Source organism: Taudactylus pleione, unplaced genomic scaffold (assembly GCF_031769625.1).
Source record: "Taudactylus pleione unplaced genomic scaffold, aTauple2 ptg000360l, whole genome shotgun sequence".
NCBI classification, from domain to species: Eukaryota; Metazoa; Chordata; class Amphibia; order Anura; family Myobatrachidae; genus Taudactylus; species Taudactylus pleione.
The window spans coordinates 4,533,275-4,559,320 of record NW_028284761.1 but is presented as its reverse complement, the minus strand read 5'-3'; the positions used below and the strand labels follow the sequence as shown (position 1 = coordinate 4,559,320).

The 26,046-nt window shown below is 41.9% G+C and overlaps 1 protein-coding gene across 1 annotated transcript in view; it reads right to left on the bottom strand.

Moving 5' to 3' along the window:
* CSMD3 (CUB and Sushi multiple domains 3) overlaps positions 1-26,046 on the bottom strand; it is a 1,208,248-nt gene that overhangs the window by 183,003 nt on the left and 999,199 nt on the right. The window contains exons 43-45 of the mRNA XM_088444368.1: positions 19,388-19,576; positions 16,877-17,054; positions 8,614-8,759 (exon numbers count right to left, since the gene is read on the bottom strand). Of these exons, the coding sequence (XP_088300494.1) occupies positions 8,614-8,759; positions 16,877-17,054; positions 19,388-19,576 (513 nt within the window). The remainder of the gene's footprint in view (positions 1-8,613; positions 8,760-16,876; positions 17,055-19,387; positions 19,577-26,046) is intronic.

Here is a 26,046-nt window from a genome sequence, read left to right as displayed (position 1 = left end):
GGCCTGATCATACTGTCATGGTGCACAGGCTAATACCCTTGTGTGTGTGCCTTCACTGGAAACCACACAAGCACTACTGAATATTAGTGAACATTAGTGACATACACAGGGTAAGTACAAAAAGTTAAACAGGTAAAAAAAACAGGCTAATATAATGGGACAGTCAAAGCAGAAATATATCAGGTAACTCCTTGCAGAACCAGTGAAATAAACACAAAACAGTCAAAGTCCAAACCAGGTGGAAAATAAACACAAGGAAGTCGAAACATTGGGAGTTAAAATACAGGAAGATTGTCCCAAAGATCCTGAGCCAGGGAATCTGGGCTCTGTGGTGCTGATTTACAGTAAGTCAAGCAATTACAGGTGCAACTCATGCTACTGAAACAGTTGATCAGCACAGGCTGTAAAGTAACAGAGACCAGCATCTGCTAGAAGCCCCTACAGAAGAGATCAGCACCACTGGTAGGGGAGTGGTACCGACTAGATATTTGTTATAGTTGCTAGAGTTTGGTGCTTGCTCCAGAAGGCTGACCTTCCATTGATTAGTGACAGCTTCAGTAGCTTGTCCATTTGTCTTGCCAATCACTTATGACCTTACTGTGACAGAGCAAAAATTGTATAGTTATGTAATGAATGCAGGATATGGATTGTGTAAGAAACAAAATGATGAGGTGTTAAGTTGAAGAAGAAAAATAAATAATAATAATAATAATAATAATAATAATAATAATATTAATAGTGCATTTTGTATATAATATTATTTTCAATTAATTATGCATCACCTAACTAAGAGACACCCATAAATTAATCAATACAACTGTTGCTTGTTTACTGATTATGTACAGAAATATAAAATATTAAATATATACAGTAAACATCAAGGTCCAAAGACTGTATTATTATAGATTATAAAATAGTTTGAATTTTATGAATACTTACTGTAGTTTTCTTTTTACTGAATTTAGGATGAGGGGTCAAAAATAGTTTGTTACATGTAATGTACAGAATGAGGGACAGAAACATCTCCATTATGGTCAGCAAAAGCAAAGAATGTCAGCTCATGGGGCGAGTTATTATGGTACAACAAGAAAGTATATGTGATATTGGGCTTATTATGATATGGCCATTTTATATACTGATTGTATTTTAGTCATAAGGATTATAGGCATAATTGTGGCAGTGTTGCTAACATAACGTGTGCGACCAATGCTAGATTTTCTGATGTCATTGTCTGGAGTAAGTAACAGAATGTAAAATGCGTGAGGTGCAGGCAACTATTTAGCAAACAAAATCATTGGCAACATTGGGGTGCCCTGAAAGACAATAGGAAATCCTGGTGACACAACCAGTTGATTACTAAGAGTGCCCCTAGTGGTAGAGCATGTGTTTGCACGCTTTAATTATAGATTAATTAAAATTTCTAAATCTATTAGCAAAACCTTTGCCTGGTTCCACAAGTGACATTTAAGTATGAAAATAAAATACTGAAAAGTTGGACTTCTGTGCAACAATAATATATATTGTTCCACCTGTTTTCTATTTGCCATTGGAAACTTGAAATAATATTTAATTATGCTTAATAATTGGGTTTTTAGTTGTTTGCATGTCCTGCATGATATCACAGCTTTCTTTTAGTCTAGTCCCCATGGCTATTGCCCCTTGATGTAATGTAATAGGCATGGATGTGAGACATCCATTTGGAAGGCATCACACACATAAGCAAATAAAACAAAAGCTTTAAAGGAGGCATAAAAAATATATTTTTTAAACCCGAATTAAATTTGGTAAACAAAGGAGGACTATTCTATACCAATGTAACACTCCACGTTGAGTCTAAAATTTCAAATCAGCCAAATAAAGACCATTTAATGGCCATAGCTTTCAACACTCCTAATAGAGCTTTAGATTTATACTGCCTTTTAAATATTTTTTATTTCTTATGTCAACCATTTCATTTTATTTTCTCTTTGCAGCACTTTCCCCAATTTGTAAACAGCAGATGTAGTGTTTGTGCTTTGGGAATTAGTTAGTGGGAACTATTAGCAAGTTATCTCTACTGTAAACCCACAGGTAATACAAGCCAGACACTGCTAAAAATTTCAATTTTCCCAAGGTCAGGAAATGTTGTCCCGAAGATGTCTCAGTGAACTTGAGAACTCAGCTGTACAGAAAGAGGAACTCATAGTAAATGCAGGACAGGAAGAACAGCTGAGGTTAAATCAAAGACACAAACATCACAAAAACATGCTGAACACGCACCTATAGAAAACATGCAAAACAGTCATGAACACAAAAACATACAGAAAGCACACATATACATGTATAATTGACCTATTCTTCATTAGAAATACATATATAGCTTAACATTAAAGATACATCTGTGTGTGTCTGTGTATATATATATATATATACACATTATATATATATATATATATATATATATATATATATACACACCCACACATATATAATATATATACATATATATATATATATATATATATATATATATATAATTTTGTTATACAAACTCAGCACTCATTTACTTTTCAAACTAAATTCCTTTGAATAACGGGAATGTTAGTTCCTAAATATTGCAATAATTTGTCAAGCTGACCAACTACTTCACGGTCATTCCCATCTGGCCATTCCCTACACTGACTCTCAGATATATGATCTTTGCTCTGCTACATTTGGCTCAAGCTAACACACGCATTTTAAACATGAGTATGGGTCCTGGCTTAAAGAGACAGGACCACACTCAGGGATAGCAGTTAATAAGCACCTGGGGATAAACTGACAAAGTTTGTCTTACATTTGAAAAGCAGGTGCCCTAGCAAGTGTGACCACAAAATGAAAATACATGACAGGCTTAATGCATGGCACTCAACCATCTGCGGTGCCCTTGGTATGTGACCACACCATCTACATAATGTCAGAACATTTAAATACTCTACCTGCCAGACACCTGTAATACCTTCTGATGAAACCGTTATAACATTACAACAGAGAAACGCGTTAAGGAACTACTTGCAGGCTTGTCTGCTACTGCTAATCATTCCGTTGGTTCACGTAACATCAATCGGGACTCTTTGGATACAAGTACCTGAATCCTCCACTTCAGTGCAAGCCGTGTCTCCCTCCCATACACCGGCCAATGACGTGTTGCTCCCGCTGACTACGCTCCACCATAACATCAGGTGTATGCTTTCAACACCTTACAGGGAGCATAATTCACAGAGGTATTGCCCTCCCCCCGCCGCTACTCCGGGATTAGTACTGGGGACTGAGATCTACAGTGGTGGTGATGTGTATTCACGGTGGGGAGGTTGAGTATAATGCCAGCATTTGGGATTATTGATGATTGCATTTGTCTATTTGGAAAACCTACATATCTCCCATTCTAAAGTAGAGTCCCTAACTATACCAGATCTCTTAATACACAAGTGGACTGCATATGCATTTTATGTGAGTATATTTGCTTTTCCATTATATATCCTTTATATATATATTATATACAATATATATATATATAAATATATATATATATATATATATATATATACACACACACTCTTTAATTACATTTCTGTCCATATTGAATGGTTTTAACATTGTATATAAGGTGTAATATATGTTTTGGTAAATGTGCCTTATTAAATGACTTTGTAATTCTTTATTTTGCGCTCCCTTCTTTGTCTTTAAACATTTGACATTACCCTCCCTCACATGTGCAGTAACACATTCCCCTCCTATACCTGTGTAGTAACACATTTCTTTCCATCACCTCTATAGGAACATATTCCCTTCCCTCATCTGTGTAGTAACACATTCCCCTCCTTCACATCTATAGTAACACATTCCCCTCCTTCACATCTATAGTAACACATTTCCCTCACCATTGCTGTTGTAACACATATTCCTCTCTCACATCTGTAGTAACATATTCCCTTCCCTCACTATTTAAATAGGGGAACCACAGTGATGTTTTGCAGCACTTGGGGTGATAGTTGGTGTTTGAGTCGGGAAGCAGTCGGGAAGCCGACGGATGTAATCCCGACCGCCAGCTTCCCGACTGTCTAATCCCGGCAAGGCACTAATGACAGGCGTCGCTATCCTGACACCTGTCATTAGACCTAAGCCGGGAGCCCGACACCCGGCTTACCGGTCGAAGGTAAGCCAGGAGCGGACAGCCGCTGGTGGGGGAGGGTTAGGTTAGGAGCTCCATGGGGGGCCTTAGTGTTAACCACCCCCCCTGGAGGTTAGGTTTAGTCTAGGGGAAGGGGGTTAGGGTTAAGCACACCCGGGGGGAGGTTAGGGTTAGGCACCCTCCAGGGGGACTTAGGTTTAGGCAGCGGGGAAAGGGGGGGGTTAGGTTTAGGCACTTAGGGGGGATTAGGGTTAGGCACTTGGGAGGCAGGCTAGGGATAGGCACCCCTAAGGGAGGGTTAGGGTTAGAGGGGGAATTAGGTTAGTAATACTTACCCTAACGATGATCGGGATTTCCTCCTCTGTCGGGCTGCCGCTATTGGGATTAGAACCGCCAGCTATGCGGCCGGCGGTAAATCATACTGAATCCATTTGAGTCAGTCAGTGAGTCAGTCAGGACATTGCACAGGGCAAAACATTTTAGTCCCTTTCGCCCACTTAGGAGTTGAATTTATAAATATAAGTGTAAATGTACATATTTAAATAACAAAATTCTATAAAATGTATAAAATCGACAAAGTGATTTACTTTTATTAAATATCTAAATTTAAATATTTGGGTCCAGTACAGTATTTATAAAAATAATGAGCACATATCAAGAAAAGTTATTTTTGAGGTTGCTGCCTTGAAGACATACATGTGTATTATATCATATGGCTTCCTTTTGCCATAGACTGAAGGAGTCATTCATTTATCCATCTTGCTCTATGTCACAGAAGGGGTTTGCAGCCCTTTTTTCTAAATGTATTGCCGTTTACTGTAGTGGCAAAAAGGTTTTAGTTTTTGTATTAGAGGTTTACTTGTCATCTTGTTTTTTGCTGCTCATTAAATCCTTTCGCCAGATACAGAGCAGAATTGTTTTTGCTGAAAAGTATCAAAGTTGGTTATACCCCTTTCAGAAATACAACCCGGGAAATTTCCTGCTCAGACCCTGGAATTTATCCTCTGCAAAATCCCAGGTATTTCACACTACAGCATCTACCCAGGAAATTTCCGGGTAGACCCCTTTCAGACATACAGTAAGCAGGGTTTTTCATTGTTTTACACAGTTTTATTAAAGTGGATGGTAATTTGCAGAAGGACAGGTGGGGAAAGTGACAGAGGGACAGGTGGGGTAAGTGGCAGGGGTACAGGTCACTGAAAATATCTGCCCCTACTCCCTCTCTCTCTCCACAGCCACACTCCTTTATGCATCATGTGTGAAAGAGCAGAGCAGTCTCCCTGTACTTGTAATTTCTCAGCTGCCCAGTGATAGCTACCATAATTCCTCCGCTGATGCTGAGGACAGGAGGGGTGCAGCTGTCAGTGCTGCAAGCGTTGAGTATGGGTAGGGGTGCCCTGCTACTGGCGGTTCTGCTACCACTGGTAATTACAGAGATGAAGGGTTGATTATATGGGCCGCTGGTGCCACCTTCCCAGTAGTCCTGTCCAAGCCTGGGCCAAGCTGAAGCTGCTAAGTGCAGCCCGGGATGCACCATTCACACTAGAGCAGGGTAGTCTTCCCAGGACTTAAGTCCCAGGAAATACCTTGGTCAATTGTAGGGTTGGCTACACGGGAATGTGTTCCTTTGTAGGTACCTTCACACATACACGAGACCTGGAAATTGTGACCGAGGCAGGCCAAAAATCCTGGGAATCTCATTATGTCTGAAAGGGGTGAAAAACAATATTTTCTAAACAGGGCACTATAATATACTCTCTAGGGTGACACCTGAATATCAGGTTGTCCTCCAAAGCTCACAGAATGTCGAGTATTCATCTCTTCTAATAAGAAATGGGCTGGGCTGAGCCTTGATGTCCTCATAACCCCACCCTGCTGCATGGTGACAAATTCCCCATAGCCCTGCCCTCCTGTGTGATAAATAACATTCCCATGCATTTCTCTAATGGACCTCCCCTCACAAAGTCTCGCGGAGAGTATGCAAGTATGAGGACAAGTGGGGGTGTTGCGCATAGCAACCACTCAGCTTATAGTAATCATTCATTTAGTACATTCTATAAAATGATAGGTTGAATTGGATTGGTTGCTATGGGTAGTTTCTCTACCTGTACTCTTTAGAAGGTTTGATACATCTTACCAAGTTTAAGGTCCTATAATACAATTATGTATATCAAGTATAGGATCGAATTAATTGATTAGGTTCACATATAGCAGTTAAGATAACGTTAAGGCAATTCAAGATATTAGGGCTGAGGATATTAGGTTAAGATTGAGGTTAGTTTCTAATTTGAATATTATTTTTATTATCTTACTAGATGAACAGAGATACTGCAACCTCTAGTGTAGTGGTGGGCTTCTGTTTTACCTTGTAAATAACCCTTCTGCTTCTATATCAAAACAAAACTGTGTCAGAGATGGTTGGTAACACTATGCCTCTATATACAGTCAGGTGCATAAATATTGGGACTTTGACAGAATTTTCATATTTTGGCCTCTATTCACCACCAAAATGGCTTTGAAATGAAACAAACAAGATGTGCTTTAACTGCAGATTTTCAGATTTAATTTGAGGGTAATTACATCCAAATCAGGTGAACGGTGTAGGAATTACAACGGTTTCTATATGTGCCTCCCACTTTTTAAGGGGCCAAAAGAAATGGGACAAACTAAACAATCCTAAATCTAACTTTCACTTTTTAATACTTTGTTGCAAATCCTTTGCAGGCAATTACAGCCTGAAGTCTGGAACGCATAGACATCACCAGACGCTGGGTTTCATCCCTGGTGATGCTCTGCCAGGCCTCTACTGCAAATGTCTTCAGTTCCTGCTTGTTCTTGAGGCATTTTCCCTTTAGTTTTGTCTTCATCAAGTGAAATGCATGCTCAATCGGATTCAGGTCAGGGGATTGACTTGGCCATTGCATAACATTACACTTTTTAGCCTTAAAAACTGTTTGGTTGCTTTTGCAGTATGCTTCGGGTCATTGTCCATCTACACTGTGAAGCACCATCCAATGAGTTCTGAAGCATTTGACTGAATATGAGCATATAATATTGCCCAAAACACTTCAGAATTCATTCTGCTGCTTTTGTCAGCAGTGACATCATCAATAAATACAAGGGAACCAGTTCCATTGGCAGCCATACATGCCCACGCCATGACACTACCACCCACCATGCTTCACTGATGAGGTGGTATGTTTTGGATCATGTGCAGTTCCTTTCTTTCTCCATACTCTTATCTTCCCATCACTATGGCACAAGTTGATCTTTGTCTCATCTGTCCATAGGATGTTGTTCCAGAACTGTAATGGCTTTTTTAGATGTTGTTTGGCAAACTCTAATCTGGTCTTCCTGTTTTTGAGGCTCACCAATGGTTTACATCTTGTGGTGAACCCTCTATATTCACTCTTGTGAAGTCTTCTCTTGATTGTTGACTTTGACACATATACACCTACCTCCTGGAGAGTGTTCTTGATTTGGCCAACTGTTGTGAAGGGGTTTTTCTTCACCAGGGAAATAATTCTTCTGTCATCCACCACAGTTGTTTTTCGTGGTCCTCCGGGTCTTTTGGTGTTGCTGAGCTCTCCGATGCTGTCTTTCTTTTTAAGAATGTTACAAACAGTTGATTTGGCCACACCTAATATTTTTGCTATGTCTCTGGTGGGTTTGTTTTGATTTTTCAGCCTAATGATGGCTTGCTTCACTGATAGTGACAGCTCTTTGGATCTCATATTGAGAGTGGACATCAACTGATTCAAAATGCAAATGTCACAAATAGAATCAACTCCAGACTTTTTACCTGCTTAATTGATAATGAAATAACGAGGGAATAGCCCACACCTGTCCATGAAATAGCTTTTGAGTTGATAGTCCCATTACTTTTGGCCCCTTAAAAATTGGGAGGCACATATAGAAACCGTTGTAATTCCTACACTGTTCACCTGATTTGGATGTAATTACCCTCAAATTAAATCTGAAAGTCTGCAGTTAAAGCACATCTTGTATGTTGCATTTCAAAGCCATTGTAGTGGTGAATAGAGGCCAAAATGTGAAAATTCTGTCAATGTCCCAATATTTATGCACCTGACTGTATATATATATATATATATATATATATATATATATATATGCTGGTGTGCCTGGTTTCAAGATATTTACAGTTTCCATTCCCATCTCACCACTCCAGTGACACATTAATCCTTCACCTCTATAACAATGCATCCCCTCCCTCACTGCTATAGTAAGACATCATCCTCTCTCACCTGTGTGCTAACACATTGCACTCCCTCACCTCTGTAGTAACACATTTACCATAATCCACAATCTTGCAGATTATGGTATTCAAATTGCTATTTATAAGCATATAGATAGAAGTAGGACATGTGATTCAGAAAGCAGGGTAATAAATGATGTATCCACTTACTATTTACCATATTTTGGTTATTGAGTTGTACACTCACCATGATAGCTGAGTACGAAGAAACCACTGGTTGTGAAGTCACTGTGGAACTTTATCAGGACCTGGTTGGAAGTGCTATAAACAGATTCCAGTGCCGTGTTGCCGCTAAATTGTCCAATCTGTGGGGAGCTTTGGTCTGGCCCATCCCTAAAAGAAATGATACATTCAATACAGTTTTGACAATACAATTTTTTTTTTAATTATTAGTATTATTATTTTTTTTTTTTTTTACAAAGTATGGTTTAAATAATGCAACTGGAAAAAAGAAGCCTTCGAGCAACTGGTGAAGCCCAATGAGCCATCGGTAACAGTAACTGAGGTTTCTCTTGAGCATGATGAGGAAGCTGGTGGGGTCTATACTCCATCTCTAGGAACTTGTAGGATGAACAATGAACAGGGACAATCTGTTCCCACTGACATCACTGACATTACATGTAAATCACTTTCAGATAATATTTTAAGGTCGTTTTTTTTTTTTTTTTTACTTTTTTGGTCATCTATTTTCAACTCCTATGATATCAACATTTATGGGCATTTACAAAGTTGCACCTTCTTCTCATGCACCATACGGTAACTTTACATTGCTTTTTGAAACTCTTCCAAGTTCAGACTAGATTCAGAATAAAGTCTATGAAAACCTAACCAACAACATGCCATCCTCTAGCCCGAACAATTACTTTACCTGATTCAATCACTCACAGTGCAACAGATTTACAGATTTCACACCGGTGTAAAAAGGATGGTTAGAAACTTCCAGATCACTCTTTTTTCTGTTTGAATAAATCAGGTTTATATTACCTAAGGGGGATTGGTTTATATTACCGAAGGGGGACCATAGGGCATTTAATACCAAAATTTATAGGGCATAACATATCGATGTAATTTTTTGACATGATAAATAACTGCAAAATATTGAGATATTAACAATGCGGTGATTGAGACCACATCATCACGTCAGTATGAGGATGACCAACCGACCACCTTGCCACACGGCCGCCATAAATCATATGTATAAAAATTGTATTTCTGTTTTATTTTTTTTCTCATAAAAATTATAAAATGTTTCAACTTTTTATTATTTAGGGAGACATTGGGGCTGATAGTGTAGCACTGGCCACACCCAAACAGCAATGACCACACCCACACAGCACTGGCCACACCTGCACAGCACTGACCACACCCACACAGCACTGACCACACCCACACAACACTGACCACACCCACACAACACTGGTCAGATCTCCTTCGCTTCTCATAATAATCCCTTAATCATTTTCAGCCCCAGGCCCATGTGGCCCTCAATCCGGCACTGCTGCAAAGTGTTTAATCAGTATAAAATTTAAGTATCCAGAGACTAACACAATGCTAATCCACATTACACACTTCACAAAGAGCCGCTACATTAAAAACAACAAATTATTAGGAAAGGCTCTGCCAGAGGGACAGCCGTTGACGATATTTGGATATGTTGAAAGAAAACATTTACCCACCGATATATGCCCTTAAAATTTAATAATGAAATTATACTCGCACCAATATGAAAATGGTCAACTCAGACCGATTGAAATAAATGTCACACTCCTTGTAAAAGAGCGTTTTTATATATATATATATATATATATATATATATATATATATATATATTTTTTTTTTTTTGAAAGTCAGAACAAAACTTTCAGGGCAATGAACCATTTCAGTTTAACTGTAGCGGGACAGGAGCATCCTGTTAAAACTCCATTTATACTGTTTTAGTTTGTAAGTATGCAGACTCCATACATATTGTACTTATGTATGTATTATTTTATTTCTAATTACTATTTATGTGTGTATGTGTGTGTGCAGTGAGGGGGGTGGGGGTGCAGGCAGATTGTTAAACTGTACAGACATTTTGTGGCCTGGAGTAGCACGGTGTAGAATGTGTTTCCGAGCTCTCCCACTTTTGTCCTGTTTAAAAATCCTGTTTATGAGGCAGAAACCAGTCCACACTTGGTACAGTGGTGGGGTACTCTTTCCTGCATCTCCTGAGATACGCCGGTGGGCTCCTTACCCAGTCTAGGGGTCTATTTACTAAGCAGTGTTAGGAGACAGAGTGAAAAGTGATAAGAAAGTGGTAAGGTACCAGCCAATCAGCTCCCAACTGCCATTTTTCAAACACAGCCTGTGAGATGGCAGTTAGGAGATGATTTGCTGGCACCTTATCACTTTCTCAGTCTCCTAACAATGCTTAGTAAATAGACCCCCTAATTCTTTATATCCATTGTTTGAATTACAAGTGTGGTCATTATATTGTTTTCAGTTTTTTTTAATATATATATATCTGCCATATATGCTGTACTGTAATACATCAATTAAAAATACTTAATAAAAAAAAAATTACAAACATTTTCCTGATTCCACTACAATTTGAGTTAATTTGTGCCTATATATCTGTCACAAGCCGCTCATGCGAACGCCGGGGGACCGTTCGCTGAACTCCTCCTATCAACTGTCCATCATCCCTGCTCTGTTCTGGATTGGTTCCTCCGGCTATTTCCATCTGGTGCGAACATTGACCCGATGCCGGTGATAGCGTTTCACGTGTTTCCGGTTTTGTTGTCTCATGTTATCCAGTCGAGTACCCAGTTTTCCTGTCTACTTTTGTTACCTGCCATTTGTGTCATCTAGGCGGCACGGATTGTACTCAATGTCCAGAGTGTGCAGTTTTGCGTCCAGCTGCTTGTGTCAACCCGGCAGCACAGGCTGCATGTCAGCGTCCATCTGCTTGTGTCAACCCGGTGGCTTCAACCCGCATCTTGTTCTACGGCCCACAGGCCACAGCCTGCCAAGGCTGCTACACGCTCAAAGGCCGCATCTTGTTCTACGGCCCACAGGCCACAGCCTGCCAAGGCTGCTACACGCTCAAAGGCCGCATCTTGTTCTACGGCCCACAGACCAAAACCTGCCAAGGCTGCTACATGCTCAAAGTCCGCATCTTTTTCTACGGCCCACAGGCTACAGCCTGCCAAGGCTGCTACACAGCCCAAAAGCTGCATCTTGTTCTATGGCCCACAGGCCAGAGCCTGCCAAGGTTGCTACATGGCCCAAAGGCCACATCTTGTTCTTCGGCCCACAGGCAACAACCTGCCAAGGCTGCTACACGGCCCAAAGGCCGCATCTTGTTCTATGCCCCACACGCCACAGCCTGTCAAGGCTGCTACATGCCCAAAGGCCGCATCTTGTTCTATGCCCCACACGCCACAGCCTGTCAAGGCTGCTACATGGCCCATGTCAGCGTCCATCTGCTTGTGTCAACCCGGTGGCTTCAACCCGCATCTTGTTCTACGGCCCACAGGCCACAGCCTGCCAAGGCTGCTACACGCTCAAAGGCCGCATCTTGTTCTACGGCCCACAGGCCACAGCCTGCCAAGGCTGCTACACGCTCAAAGGCCGCATCTTGTTCTACGGCCCACAGACCAAAACCTGCCAAGGCTGCTACATGCTCAAAGTCCGCATCTTTTTCTACGGCCCACAGGCTACAGCCTGCCAAGGCTGCTACACAGCCCAAAAGCTGCATCTTGTTCTATGGCCCACAGGCCAGAGCCTGCCAAGGTTGCTACATGGCCCAAAGGCCACATCTTGTTCTTCTGCCCACAGGCCACAACCTGCCAAGGCTGCTACACGACCCAAAGGCCGCATCTTGTTCTATGCCCCACACGCCACAGCCTGTCAAGGCTGCTACATGCCCAAAGGCCGCATCTTGTTCTATGCCCCACACGCCACAGCCTGTCAAGGCTGCTACATGGCCCAAAGGCCGCATCTTGTTCTATGGCCCACAGGCTACAGCCAGCCAAGGCTGCTACATGGCCCAAAGGCCGCATCTACAGCCCACATGTCCCAACAAGTCAAAGACTTACCAGCCCTCAAGGCTGCTCCATGGCCACAGCCAGCCAAGTTATCCAGCCCTCAAGGCTGTTGCAGGACTATACCTTCAAAAGATAATACCCATACCCTAACAATATCATAGCATTTTACTTCATATTTATACATTTCATACATGAAAATAAATGTTCCACCATCAAGTGCAATAAAAAATGTTGTTTACATTAATGCACAGTAAGTATTTCTTCTGGCCAACCAGTTTCACAGTGATAACTTAGATCTGGATTTGCTTTGCTTCTACGTAAGTGTATATTATTAGGACAAACCTTGATATATGTATGTTATTTTAGAATTACTTATTTTTCAATAGCATTCACTTACTGTACATATTTAACATATGACTTGGTACAGTAATACTGCCTATTTGTTTTTGTTTTACAATGTACAATCTAGTTATGATATAGTTAACTGGTTACTTTCATGAGTCTCTGACATGAAGAGTGTAGAAAAATTTTAGCCTGATCAGGAAAGTTATGAATATAAAATGTTAGTGTTTCCCTTTTCTTGCCACTAGCCCTGCTACTGATGAGCCCACTAAGGAGTGCTGCTGTAGTATATTTATCATCTCTTGTCATGTTGTTGAGAAGGCCAAAAGGACAGGCTTGAGTGTGATATAAAAACTGTTTATTATCAATATTGATGGCTAATCCAAGTTTAGTACATATTCCTTGTAAAATAACAAAAATTATCAAAAGACTACTTATCTCATGAAAATGTAAATACCCACCCCTACAGACTGATGTTTTAAAATCATGGAAAGTAACATGTATCAATAATAAATACACTTTTTTTTTAAAGAACATGCATAGATAATTTTTCTCTTTTAGGAATCAATACAATTAAGTCATGTTTCATATGTATATGTGCCGAAAATTATACCATTTTCACAGGATTTATTCCATATCTTTGATATATTCCAAATGGAGTGTTGAAATTTTTTGGGACCCATTAATATAATTACTTGACAAGAGTTTAACGAATCAAAAGTAAAATGGATCAGCATAGCAGCATGCCTCTTTCAGTAAGGTATGAAAAAGGGCTATTGTCAGCCCGGAAATAAAAAGGTTTAATAAAGCAATGCTGTACATTGTTAGTTTTTGGAATCAGTCTCTTATTAAGAAATTGTAGCTTTCCCTCAGGTTACAGATAAATCACTTAGTACTGTATCTGACTGTAGTTTTTGCATTTCTGTGTTGTATTTCCTTTATATTTTAAGAAACTGTTTCATGTATATATATTCTTCATGTCAATTTGTTGCAGATGTGTCCTTTAACACTGGTTTCAATAACACCAAATAACCCCTCTAGATAAAACAGTAGATCCAGGGGTGACTTGGCCAGGATGAGCGTCTTCCGTTCTCAAAATGTGCATCTTATTTGCATAAATAAAACAACTAAGAGCAACAAAACAAGACTCAAATAAACAAGACTCAAATAAATCTAAAATGTGTTGTTTAGCCTGGCTTACAGTGTTTGCATAACATTCTAGTACGCCCTTCTATATGAATTGTACTGTACAGAAAAGTCTCTTAAATCGATAGATCTCAGATGTCATGTTTGTTCCAAAATAATTATTAATCTAACAATGACAAATGTTTTATACAAAATGCTTTCTTTGTGGAATATGAGAATTTGTGAGTGTTTGTGAAACTGTTCAACGCTATTTATTTTGTTTACTTTAGTATCAATCATCTGATTCATCTTTCTTTTCATCCAGGTGTTTTTGTTAGCTTAAAAAACATTTCCAAAGAAGAAAAAAATATTGAGAGATTTTCTGACATTTCACTTATTTATTTTTTTATTCCCTCTGCTAACACAAATCAGACCATAAACAGGTTGATAATAGCAATAAAAAAAAGATAATGGACAAGTCTTACACGGTCACCACACAAGACCATGTAAACATCATGAGTGTCTATATTAAGTACAGACACATTACTCCTGGGGGCCAACCTTTTCTGCTGCAGTAGACAAGTTGAACTTTGTAATTTTACATCGGTATGTCTAGAAAAATGCATTTTATTTACTGGAACTTGATAGTGTATAACACCAGCTTTTCTATCCTCGTCAAAGAAACAATGAATGATATGCAAAGTCTTATACAATGCTGTACACACATTGTATTGGCGGTGACCTAGTCACACAACACCTGAGGTTCTAGATCTGCGAACTGAGGGCCTGATTCAGAGCCGCTCGTAAGCGGCCGCTCGTTCGCTCTGAGCGATGTCTGCACAACTGCGCATGCGTATGGGTCTTAATGCACAAACCAGTCATTACGGTCGGAAATCGTGCACTTGCAAAACAGCGAGGGGCTGCTAATTTGATTGACAGAATGTACCGTTTGTGGGTGGTAACAGGGGAAGGTGCTTGAAATCGGGGGAGTGGAGATCCGAACGCAGGCGTGCCAAACGGTCAAAAGGGAGTTTAATGGGAGTGCATAATTAATAAAGGAGCGTCACTTAGTTGTCTTGTAGCCTGAACTGCACACAGTGATTGCGGTAGGAAAATCCTACCACAACCACTACAAGCAGTTCTGATGCCTTTCAATGTTCCCGATTAATCTAATAAATACCGGAGATGAAGTGTGATGCGAACGGCAAAGAGGCGTCTTTACAAAATAGCGAGCGCATTTTTCGTTCGCTCGCTCAGACATAGAGGTGTCAACAAAGCGCAAAGAGCGATCGATCAATTTAAATAGCCGGTCCCTTTTTTGGAATGACCGTCCGCAAATAGCGTCCAGCTCTGAATCAGGTCCTGAGCCCTGATATATTCAATTCATTGGAGATAAATATGAACTTCAGCTGATGTTTCAGTGTAAAATGTTACATTAACTATGTGCTGGGCTAGCATGTGTGCCCTGTGCACCCCCTAGGCTTCCTCGTGCCCTCTTACTAATTGGTGTAGAATGGGGAATGTGGTGCTTCACTTTTCCCTGCCCATTACCAATATGAAGGAGCTTCACAGTTAATATTCTACTATTTGCTGCCCCACCAAGTCAGCAGCCGGTGCTTAGGGGTGGGTGCCATGGTGTAATAGGAGCACTGGAGTGCTATTATGTTTCTCATTTGGAGTTTAAGGTGCTCCCTATACCTTTGATCCCTCAATCAGGGCTAGATTAACAATGAGATGGTATGCAGTCGGGAAGCCGGCGGACCTAACCCCGACAGCTGGCTTCCCAACTGCTTAATCCCGGTGAAGGTTAAATGGCAGGCATCTAAATCTAGACACCTGTCATTTTACCGATGCCGGGAGACCGGCGCCTGCCATCCCGATCGAAGGGAAGCCGGGCGTCGAGAGTGGATAGCCGTGGGGGGAGGAGGGTTAGGTTTAGATTTCTCGGGGGGTCTTAGGGTTAGGCACCTCCTGGGTGGTTAGGTTTAGGTTAGGGGAAGGGGGGGTTTAGGGTTAGGCAACCCCCGGGGGGAGGTTAGGGTTGGGCACCCCCCCAGAGGACTTAGGTTTAGGCGGTGGGGAAGGGGGGGGATTAAGGTTAGGCACTGGGGGGGAAGGTTAGGGTTAGGCACCCCTAAGGGAGGGGGTAGAATTAGGTTCGACAATACTTACCTTGGACGATCGGGATCCCACTGTCGGGATTCCAACCGCCGGGCATGGGTACGGCGGTAAATCATACCGATTCCAATGGGATAGATGGAGCTAGAGCTCCAGGCCTCCAGATAAAAATAGGCCCATAATCATAAGTATTAAAATTATATTTCTAGTTGTATCATTAATTTATGCAATTTTTCTATTTTCTGTTATTTAGGGCACCATTGGGGATGATGGTTTAGGTGGTGTACACACCCGCGTGGCATTAACCAGACCCACACGGTACTGATCACAGCTCTGCCCCTCTTTAGTATAGGCCATTGAACATTTTTAGCCCCAGGCCCATGTGACCCTTAATCTGGCCCTGCCATCAGTGAATGCCCAGGTTTGTGAATTGCTCCGATTCTCGTGGGAAGTTAGTATGTTCATTATCGGGGTCCGCTCGCACCCCGATAATTAACATAATGAATAGACTCCTTAGTCACTGCCCAGGAACGCCCCGTATATTTGTTCTACCGTACATATAAGTTTGTACTGCGACTCCGTATGACTCGGGACTCTGATGCATATGCAGGTGAAAAACATTGCTCCGTTGCGTTTGACGTCGACGCTGCATCCAACTCAGAATGAAGACCATTATGTGTCAGCCAAATAATGTCATGTTAAAAAAAAACACCTCAATTTGTAGCGATCAATAACACTGTCAAATGTATAGAGATTAACAGCCAACACCGCAGGAAAATATCCGTGCATCATTAAGTAGCTGGGTTAATCAATCACTCAGGAATAAAATCTGCTTACCACACGGTTATAAAATCATAAATAGGTTCCGTCTGAAGGACTGTGAAATTGATGTAGATCCCATTTCCTGGCGGGACTTTCACCAGCCACAGGCAGTCCTGAAAGTTTGGGTACTCATCTGGGTATCCGGGAGAGAAAATAGTACCATTCATGGCAGTGATATTCCCTCCACAGAGAGCTGTAAAACAGTCCAACAAACAAGCATGGTAAGGACCTGCTGTAAATACTTTAGTCTGTGGAGCTGCATGAAAGATAGCTGAAGAGTCTGTCAAGTATTTGCACTTGAGTTTTCCAAATTGTTAAGCTGCGAGCAAAAAAACAAGTATTACTGCTATGGGGAATAGTGTTGTGTGTGTGTGCGCCTTATCCTCATAAAATGAAATGACAGGTTTCAAAGGACCCAGCCGTTTTAATACAACTTATGTGCTATATGCTGAAATGTAAACGAAATAATCACAGACGTGCTATAGCACTGAGCTGTCAAAGAATTTACACAGAGGCGGCTGAGTGTCTCCATAAATATATATTAGGAGGATGAGTACTATTAAAAAATATATACAGTATGTCATGCAAAAGAGACTTTAAATATTGTCTGCAAGGCCAGGGCACGTAAAATGACCTTGGGGACAACCCCCTGCCAGTGGGCCTCCCCCGTTGACTAGTCCTGAACTTTTTTTGTTTCAGCAGTTCTTAGAATATATAATTTATATTGATTAATTCATAACAGAAAAAAAACAATAAGTAATTAACTTTGTGAAGAACAGACACCTTTGCTTAAGTTGTATATTGTTTTAAATCTTCAGGAGCCATTGTTTCTAACACTGTAATAATAATCAACTACCTGGAAATTATGGTGGCCTAAGAAAGCATTGTAATCTCAGCTCTAGCCATGGTGAAATTACTAATAACAGGGCGTCTGTGGTCCCCTGATGCACAGGCCTACTGTCCATCCACCTCTCTACTAGCTTAGTACTACTGAGACCCAACCTTAGTGGAGAAGCCCAGGTCCTCACTTTGGGCAGACACAGCTTGCCCTGAGCAAGTGGAGGGACCCCTCAGCTACACCTTATGCCCCTATTGGCCACTGAAAAACAATGCTTTCCCAACAAGCGGGGAACCAGAAGTAAGATAAAGTGTAAGAGTTAAACCAGGGCCGGCTCAAGGGGGGGTTCGACCTGTGCGGTCGCACAAGGGCGCCACCCATAGAGGGCGTACCCCTCCCCAACATCCCGATTTCAGCGGGACAGTACTGTCCCCCGCTGTTCCAGCTGTGGGCCGAAGTGGACCACGGGTGGTCAAATCGGGAGGTTGGGGACCCCCACCGCTGCAGCAGTGCGGCGGTGCCGGACCCCAGAGACTCTGGACCTCATTCAGAGTCGGTCGTTGCGGCCGCACGGTCGTACACCACCAATGTTCGCTAAACTACGCATGCGTAAAATTCGCAATGCGCGTGCGCAAACAAGCTATTACGATCAGAAATTGCTCTCTCCTTCAACTTGGCCAGGTCGTTAGTCTGAGTGACAGGATGAGGCGTTTGTGGGTGGTAACAGGGGAAGGTGCTTGTGAACGGGGGAGTGGAGATCAGAACGCAGGCGTGCCTGACTATGCAAACGGCGTTTTATGGGAGTGCATAATTAACTAAGTAGTGTCATGGCACATGTGACATGGGAGGTTTTACACTGACATGATCGTAGAGCTTAAGAGAGGGTTTGGTCAACCTTAAGCCCTACGACCAGCTCCGATGGTTCCCGATGGTCTCGATTAATCCTTATATGCCCGGAGATGACGTGTAATGCGAACGAGAAGGGGGCGTATTTTTAGTCTTACTGCCGCATCCTCCCCTCGCTCGTCCAGTTAACGATCCCATCTTAACGACGCAACTTGCGAGTGCTTCATTTGCATATCCGGCCCCTTTTACCTTACGACCGTGCAGCCGCAACGACCAACTCTGAATGAGGTCCTCTGAATGGATGCTGCGTGCATGCGCGCGACATCCATTCAGTGACGGGAGAGGGGGCTGGGGGAAGCTCAGCTAGTGAGGCTCCCCCCAGCCTGAGGTTATTTGGAGATGGGCACGCCTCCTAATAATGTCATGTAGGGGGCGTGGCCTATGGTAATTAGGCCCTGCCCCCATTTTCAGGTGCGCGAAGATAGGGCACATTGGAGAGGGCCAGCACAGGGTGCTCCGACCCCTGGAGCCAGCCCTGAGTTAAACTCTACCTAATATAAGCTTGTATTCACAATCCCTATCATACTTTCAACGGCTGGTAACCCCTACCCAGGCCTGACTAACTAATGAAGTGAAATTCTAACCATAACAAAACCCATACTCCACTAAAACTTTTGAAACTCAAAATGGCTTGTTCTGACATGAAATCCCATTAGCACAAAATTTGCTCACCTCTATTAAGAATAAAAAAAAAACAATTGTTGTGTTGGGGGGGGGGCACAAAATAGGCTTCTCCCTAAACTTGAATACATTGGCAGCCAATAAAACTTTAAAAGTCATACCATCGCAGCGAGGCACCGGATGGTTCCAGTTACGACTCACTCCATGAAGACACGTGAGGGCAGATTCTCCAATCAGGGAATAGCCAGGGTAACACTCAAACGAAACAGTGTGTCCCACAGTGAAGTCGTTTCCAACGACAAATCCATTGCGAAATGGTCGGGGATCTGGACAACTCTGTAACTGGTATGCTAGGAATTAGAGAACAAAGCACGTCATTTATGAATAAGCCGCTTACAGTATTTATTTAGAAACATTTACTTAAAATAGCGCCAGCACACACCTTTGTGCTATAAAGTACAAATAGAGGTGTACTATACAATCTGAGCAGTAGTGGTGGTAATCTACCTGTATAAAGTGCACTAATGTTTACATACTGCAGGGGTCAGTGTTGCTCTTAGTATGTATACAGAACTTCCAGTATCGTATCCAACACTTGATAAAGAACAATGACAACAGTAACCCTAGCAACAATAATTTACCTGTACTATGAATAATCTGAACACATCAATCATATTAAATTTGCACATAAGAACAATTTAGACAGCACCTTTGTGTGCACTTTCAAGTACGAAAGCACTGAGACACATGGTCCATGTTACATATTACAATATACAGTTAATAGTCAAGCTTTGTTTAGATTGATTTGTATTAGTATGTTTGGAAGAGCATACTAAAGATTGTGTCTTCTCTTTGTAATCTGAATAAACGAGCATTGACTATTTACAATATAGGGGGCGAGTTGTACTAAGCTCAAAAATGCGATAAAACCACAGAAAATGCCTTTTTCAGGGGATTTACTGCATTTCTCGTATGTACTAAGCACATGTGATGCATTCCAGTGTTTCGACCCAGTGGGTAGCGCCATCTTCAGATAGAAGCCTATGGGCGTCCGCACAGGATTCCCCCCAAGAGGAATTCAATCAGATCCCTCCCAGCTCCCCCTTCTGCGTGTGCAATCTCTCTATTGCAAAGGACAATTCTTACCAGGAGAGCTGTCCTTTGCAATTTTCTAGGTAGATACCGGCAATATTATTGCCCGTATGTACCCAATAATTGGCGGTATGTACGACATCGCTAATCCAATGCTTGGTACATCGCGCCCAGGATCTCAGCTGAACTACATGACAGTTCTTAGTCATTGTATTAAAAACAAAAACCATGGCATGAATATTAGAAATATAAAAATAAGTTATCAAAGATGTCATTTGTATGTAAATATTATAAAACAATATACATAGAAAAAGAATTTCTCAATAACAAAAGCTTTTGTTATTAAATGCTATGATTATTATGATTATTCAGTAACATCGAGAGCCGACGGAGCTGCTCGCAGCCCTTGAGGTAGACCCTACCCCGCCGCAAGCACTGCGATCACTGCAGGCTGAAATACAACCAGGTGACGTGTACTATGACGCTTCCATGTTAATTATGCACGCCCAAAGAACGGCATTTTGACGCTCAGACACGCCAGCATTCACACATCCACTCCCCCATTTTCATGGACCTTCCCCTGTTACCACCCACAAACGGCACTGTCTGTCACTCAAAGTAGTGCTCCATCTGCAGGCTACAAGCGATCATCAACGCACAGACTGGCTCACGCACGCACACTGCGAAATCGCCCATAGCGAGCGAACGCAGCTTAGCGAGCGGGTCTGAATCGCCCCCTTGGTTCTACTCAAAATCTCAAAGTGATCCTAGCTGGGACTCGGTTTAAATCAGAACCCCAAAGTTTGGGTGTGTTCAGTTTTCAGCAAAACCGAACCAGTCATTTCTAGTACCAAGAAGACCAAGTTGGATTAGGACACACTAAAGACCGTGCGTCCTCAGCCCTCAACATTTCACAGCAAATTCAAGAAGGGAGACCTCTTGCCTTAATGTCATAGAATTGGCACTAAATTGAATGCTTATGCAACATACCGTAAAAGTCTCCAGTACCAAACAAGACGGAGGTTAGGTTAATAAAAATGATGAAAGACAGTTATGACTGCCAGCAGCTGACTGTTAAGTTTTCTACACTGACTGTATTACACAGCGGTAGCTGCACAGAAATGCCATTCACCAATGTCTGCTTTATTTATTGGTGGCCACACACACACTGCCTACCAACAGCAACAATTGTTATACCTTAGGTATTCATTGTTCCCTCGCCCTTTTAGATTGTAAGCTCAGTTGAGCAGGGCCATCTATACATTCTGGTTTAGTTTATTATGTGTAACTTAATTGTGTCATGATCCCTTCAATGCAACGGCACTGCGTAATATGTCGGTGCTTATAAATAATAGTCAATGCCTCGGAAATCTTTACACATGGTGGCCGTAATTAAATTGACCCTATTCAGCGTGTAGTTTGATCTAACCACCAGAATGGCACGGAATTTGGTATGAAGACTAATTAAGGGTATAAGGGAACATGGGAAGCAGGATGAAAATTTTAATGCAAAAAAGTAGCCAGTAGCAGGAATATGGAGCTATGAATAAAAGCCAAAACTGTAATGAACGATTACCTTTATTGCGTTACACTAATAATAACGCAACAGTCAAACATTTAAAATCAAATTACTTTAGTAATTCTAAACATTGTAAGCACAACTTTTTGCTGTAATGTTTTTTCAGGGACCCCTGCTTCCCATGTACTAATTAGTCTCTGTGCCAAATATTGTGACATTCTGGTTATTTGACTGAATACAGTACAGACGGCTCTGATCAGGGGATGTTTAATTATAGCCACCACGTGTATTAGACATTTCAAAAGGTATTTTCTATTACTATGGCCACCCTGTAAAAGGTGATCAAAGCCCATTTAAGCACCGTTGCAACTTCTGCTGTGTGTTTTGCTGACTTGCCTTCTGAATCCATTGTGTTACTCCTAGAGCCGAGCACAACAGACAGATCTCACTGGTTAATATCTGTTGCTCTCTTGACCCAGTTCTTACAACTTTGTCCTTGTACACACGTGCTCTCAAATACAGCTCTCTTAATGCTTGTCCACAAAGCCTAGTATACTGTATGCTCCCCTTGAGGCTCCAATAAAATAATGCCTGTGAATGGGCGCTGACTACTAGAGTAGATTTTCTGCTCAGTATGAGTCCTTTAGTTACCAAGGGCATAGGCAATATTGGGCCTGATTCATTACCAATTGCAACTGCGATTAAGCATGCAATCGGGCCGATTGTTTCGTTCGTTCACAAACCGGCCACTGCAATTGGGACTGAAATCGCAGTGACTACACAGGCCCATCGCAGAGTGATTGACAGGAAGTGCCACTTGTGGGTGGTGATGAGGGGGTGGTCGGCGAAATGCAGACGTACCAGGGCGTTTGAACGCTGTTACATGGGCGTGCATAAATTATCCACTGCGATGCCGTACGCAACCTGAGGCCTCATAGCGTGCGATGAAGTTAGCAATTCCTCTGTAAGGTCAGAGCTTGTACAAGTGTGCGTGAGGCTACGATGGTAATCGGTTGTACCAGGGGCGTATCCATAATGGGTTCAGGGAGTGCGATGCACATGGGCAACATCATGAACAGCAGAACATTACTGAGTGGGGTAAAAAAAAACTAGTCATAAAAGCTACCATAACATTTGTACAAACTGAGACTATTGTTTAAGATTTCCTCTACCCAAAACAGTTAACAAATGTATCCTCATTAAACACAAGCTCAACCATAAGTACACTGTACCCCTGATAATAGTGCTCCAAGATGGGAAATAGGTTTACAAACTACGGTTTTTTACTATCAAAGACCAAAAGAATTTGCTACCTAGTATGGTATTGGTGAGTAGAGCTGGGTACACGCTAGTCAATATGTCGTCCAATCCTGTGGACCGGAGCAACATATCGGGTACATCATGTAGTGTGTACCCATTATCTGCACGCTCCAGCGGGTCGCTCATGACATTGCCTGTCGCCCCTGCTGCAGGGCCGACGGGGATGTAGCTAATGATGCCATGCTGCAGGGCCGATGGGGATGTCGCTAACAATGCCATGCTGCAGGGCCGATGGGAAATGCTACTAACGATGCCATGCTGCAGGGCCGATGAGGATGTCGCTAACGATGCCATGCTGCAGGGCCCGTGGGAAATGCTGCTAATGATGCCATGCTGCAGGGCCGATGGGGATGTCGCTAACGATGCCATGCTGCAGGGCTGACGGGGATGTCGCTAACTATGCCATGCTGCAGGGCCGATGGGAAATGTTGCTAACGATGCCATGCTGCAGGGCCGACGGGAAATTATGCTAACGATGCCATGCTGCAGGGCCGACGGGAAATTATGCTAACGATGACATGCTGCAGGGCCGACGGGAAATTATGCTAACGATGCCATGCTGCAGAATGCCACATAGCTTCCCCGTCTGTTGGTGTAGCATAAGATATGAGAATTGGTGCTGCGCATGCAGACAAAGAAACGCCGCATACAGATGATGGTTGGGTTGTATCTTACAATGGGGGAGATGGAGACGGAGGCGTGTAAGCGTAGTCCAGGTACATTAAGGGTGTGTTCACATAACTGTGAATAAGGCAAAGCAACACGGAGATGCAGATACGCAGGTCTCCAGCTTTATCTCAATATTTCATCTATTTTAGAGGGCTTTTTAAAATTATTATTTAGATCAATCCTAATAAATAAAGTGTCTTTTGCTGTCAAAAATAAATGTTAAAAAGTATATACTGTAACTAGAGATGTGCAAGCTCGGATTAGTTCGGATTTTCCCACCAAATTCTGATTTTTCCCACCAAAAATCAGGTCTCAGAAAGAGGCAAAACATCATCTTTCATGGACAAACATAATCTTTCATGGACAGACATAATCTTTCATGGACGTTCATGGACAGACTTAATCTTTCATGGACAGACATCATCTTTCATGGACAAATGTCATCTTTCATGGACAGACATAATCTTTCATGGACTTTCATGGACAGACATCATCTTTCATGGACAAACGTAATCTTTCATGAACAAATGTCATCTTTCATGGACGTTCATGGATAGACATCATCTTTCATGGACAGACGTTATCTTTCATGGACGTTCATGGACAGACAATCTTTCATGGACAGACATCATCTTTCATGGACTTTCATGGACAGACATAATCTTTCATGGACAAACGTCATCTTTCAGGGACGAATGTCATTTTTCATGGACGTTCATGGACAGGCATAATCTTTCATGGACAGACATCATCTTTCATGGACTAACATCATCTTTCTTGGACAAATGTCATCTTTCATGGATGTTCATGGACATACATAATCTTTCATGGACATTCATGGACAGACATCATCTTTCATGGACAGACATCATCTTTCATGGATAAATGTAAGCTTTCATGGACAGACAATCTTTCATGGACTTTCATGGACAGATATCATCTTTCATGGACAAACATCATCTTTCATGGACTTTTCATGGGCAGGCATCATCTTTCATGGACAAATGTCATTGTTCATGGACTTTCATGGACAGACATCATCTCTCATGGACAAACATCATCTTTCATGGACTTTTCATGGCCAGGCATCATCTTTCATGGACAAAAGTCCATGAAAAACAATGTTTGTCCATGAAAGATGACATTTTGCCCCTTTCTGAAACCCAATTTTTCATGGGTAAAATTAGAAAATTGTGGGAAAATCCAATCTAATCTGAGCCTGCACATCTTTAGATATAACCCCCTGCATATGATACTACTGCAGAGCTTGGTGCATCATGAAATGCGTATACCTGAGCACAAGAACGTAAGCACGCTATTTTTATGTGTATTTTTTTTTCTAGCATAAGGCGCAACATTGGCCTGATTCAGAGATGTAAGCTAACGCCATCGCAGCTGCAATACTGTACGCAGCTGTTGTGCAAAGATAGGCAAATGTCGCAACCACAGGGATATGTACTGAGATGAAAATGGGGTTTTTTGCAAAGCCAAGCATCTGCGTACAAAGACACAGCATCGCTCACAGATCATTTGATGATAGCAGTCCTGAGTAACCCTATGGTCTTGTAGAATAGCCGCAGGAAATGAGATGCTGGAGCCAAATTTACTGCATGCAGGATCGCAGGCACAGGAGGGGATACCCACAAAATACCTGTGTAGCTGACACTGCCCATTACCACCCCCAAACACTCCCTGATTGTCAATCACACTGCGAATAAATACTCGCTGCAAGCGACTATGGTGAATGTATCTTGACGCATATGCAGGCAATTAATAATCATTTATTAAAAACAATATCAATATTAAATTGTGTCCACCATCGATACGTACACACTGATCGCAGGTGTCCTTTACGGCTTGGTACTACCGCCCGCATTATTGCAGTCTACTAGTCAGAATTTAGCCCCTCTGACACCCAAGTGACATCATTGGTTATACTCATCTTTATGTTATAGTTTATGTAAGACTGGGATCCCAGAACTTACGCAGGATAAGGAGGACTGCAGCTACATCAACGCTGCTAGCTAGGGTACTAACTATTGAGAGTATACAATTTAAAGAAAACGACTTAAAGGTTCATTAAGCCTATAATACTTGCCTATACAAGAGAACTACTGATAAAACTACAGACATTTATCAGAAAATTTGTAAATATGGCCTGAGGAAAATCAACATTACGGCTTGGGCTTTATAACTGGCAATATATTTAGTTGTGTTCCT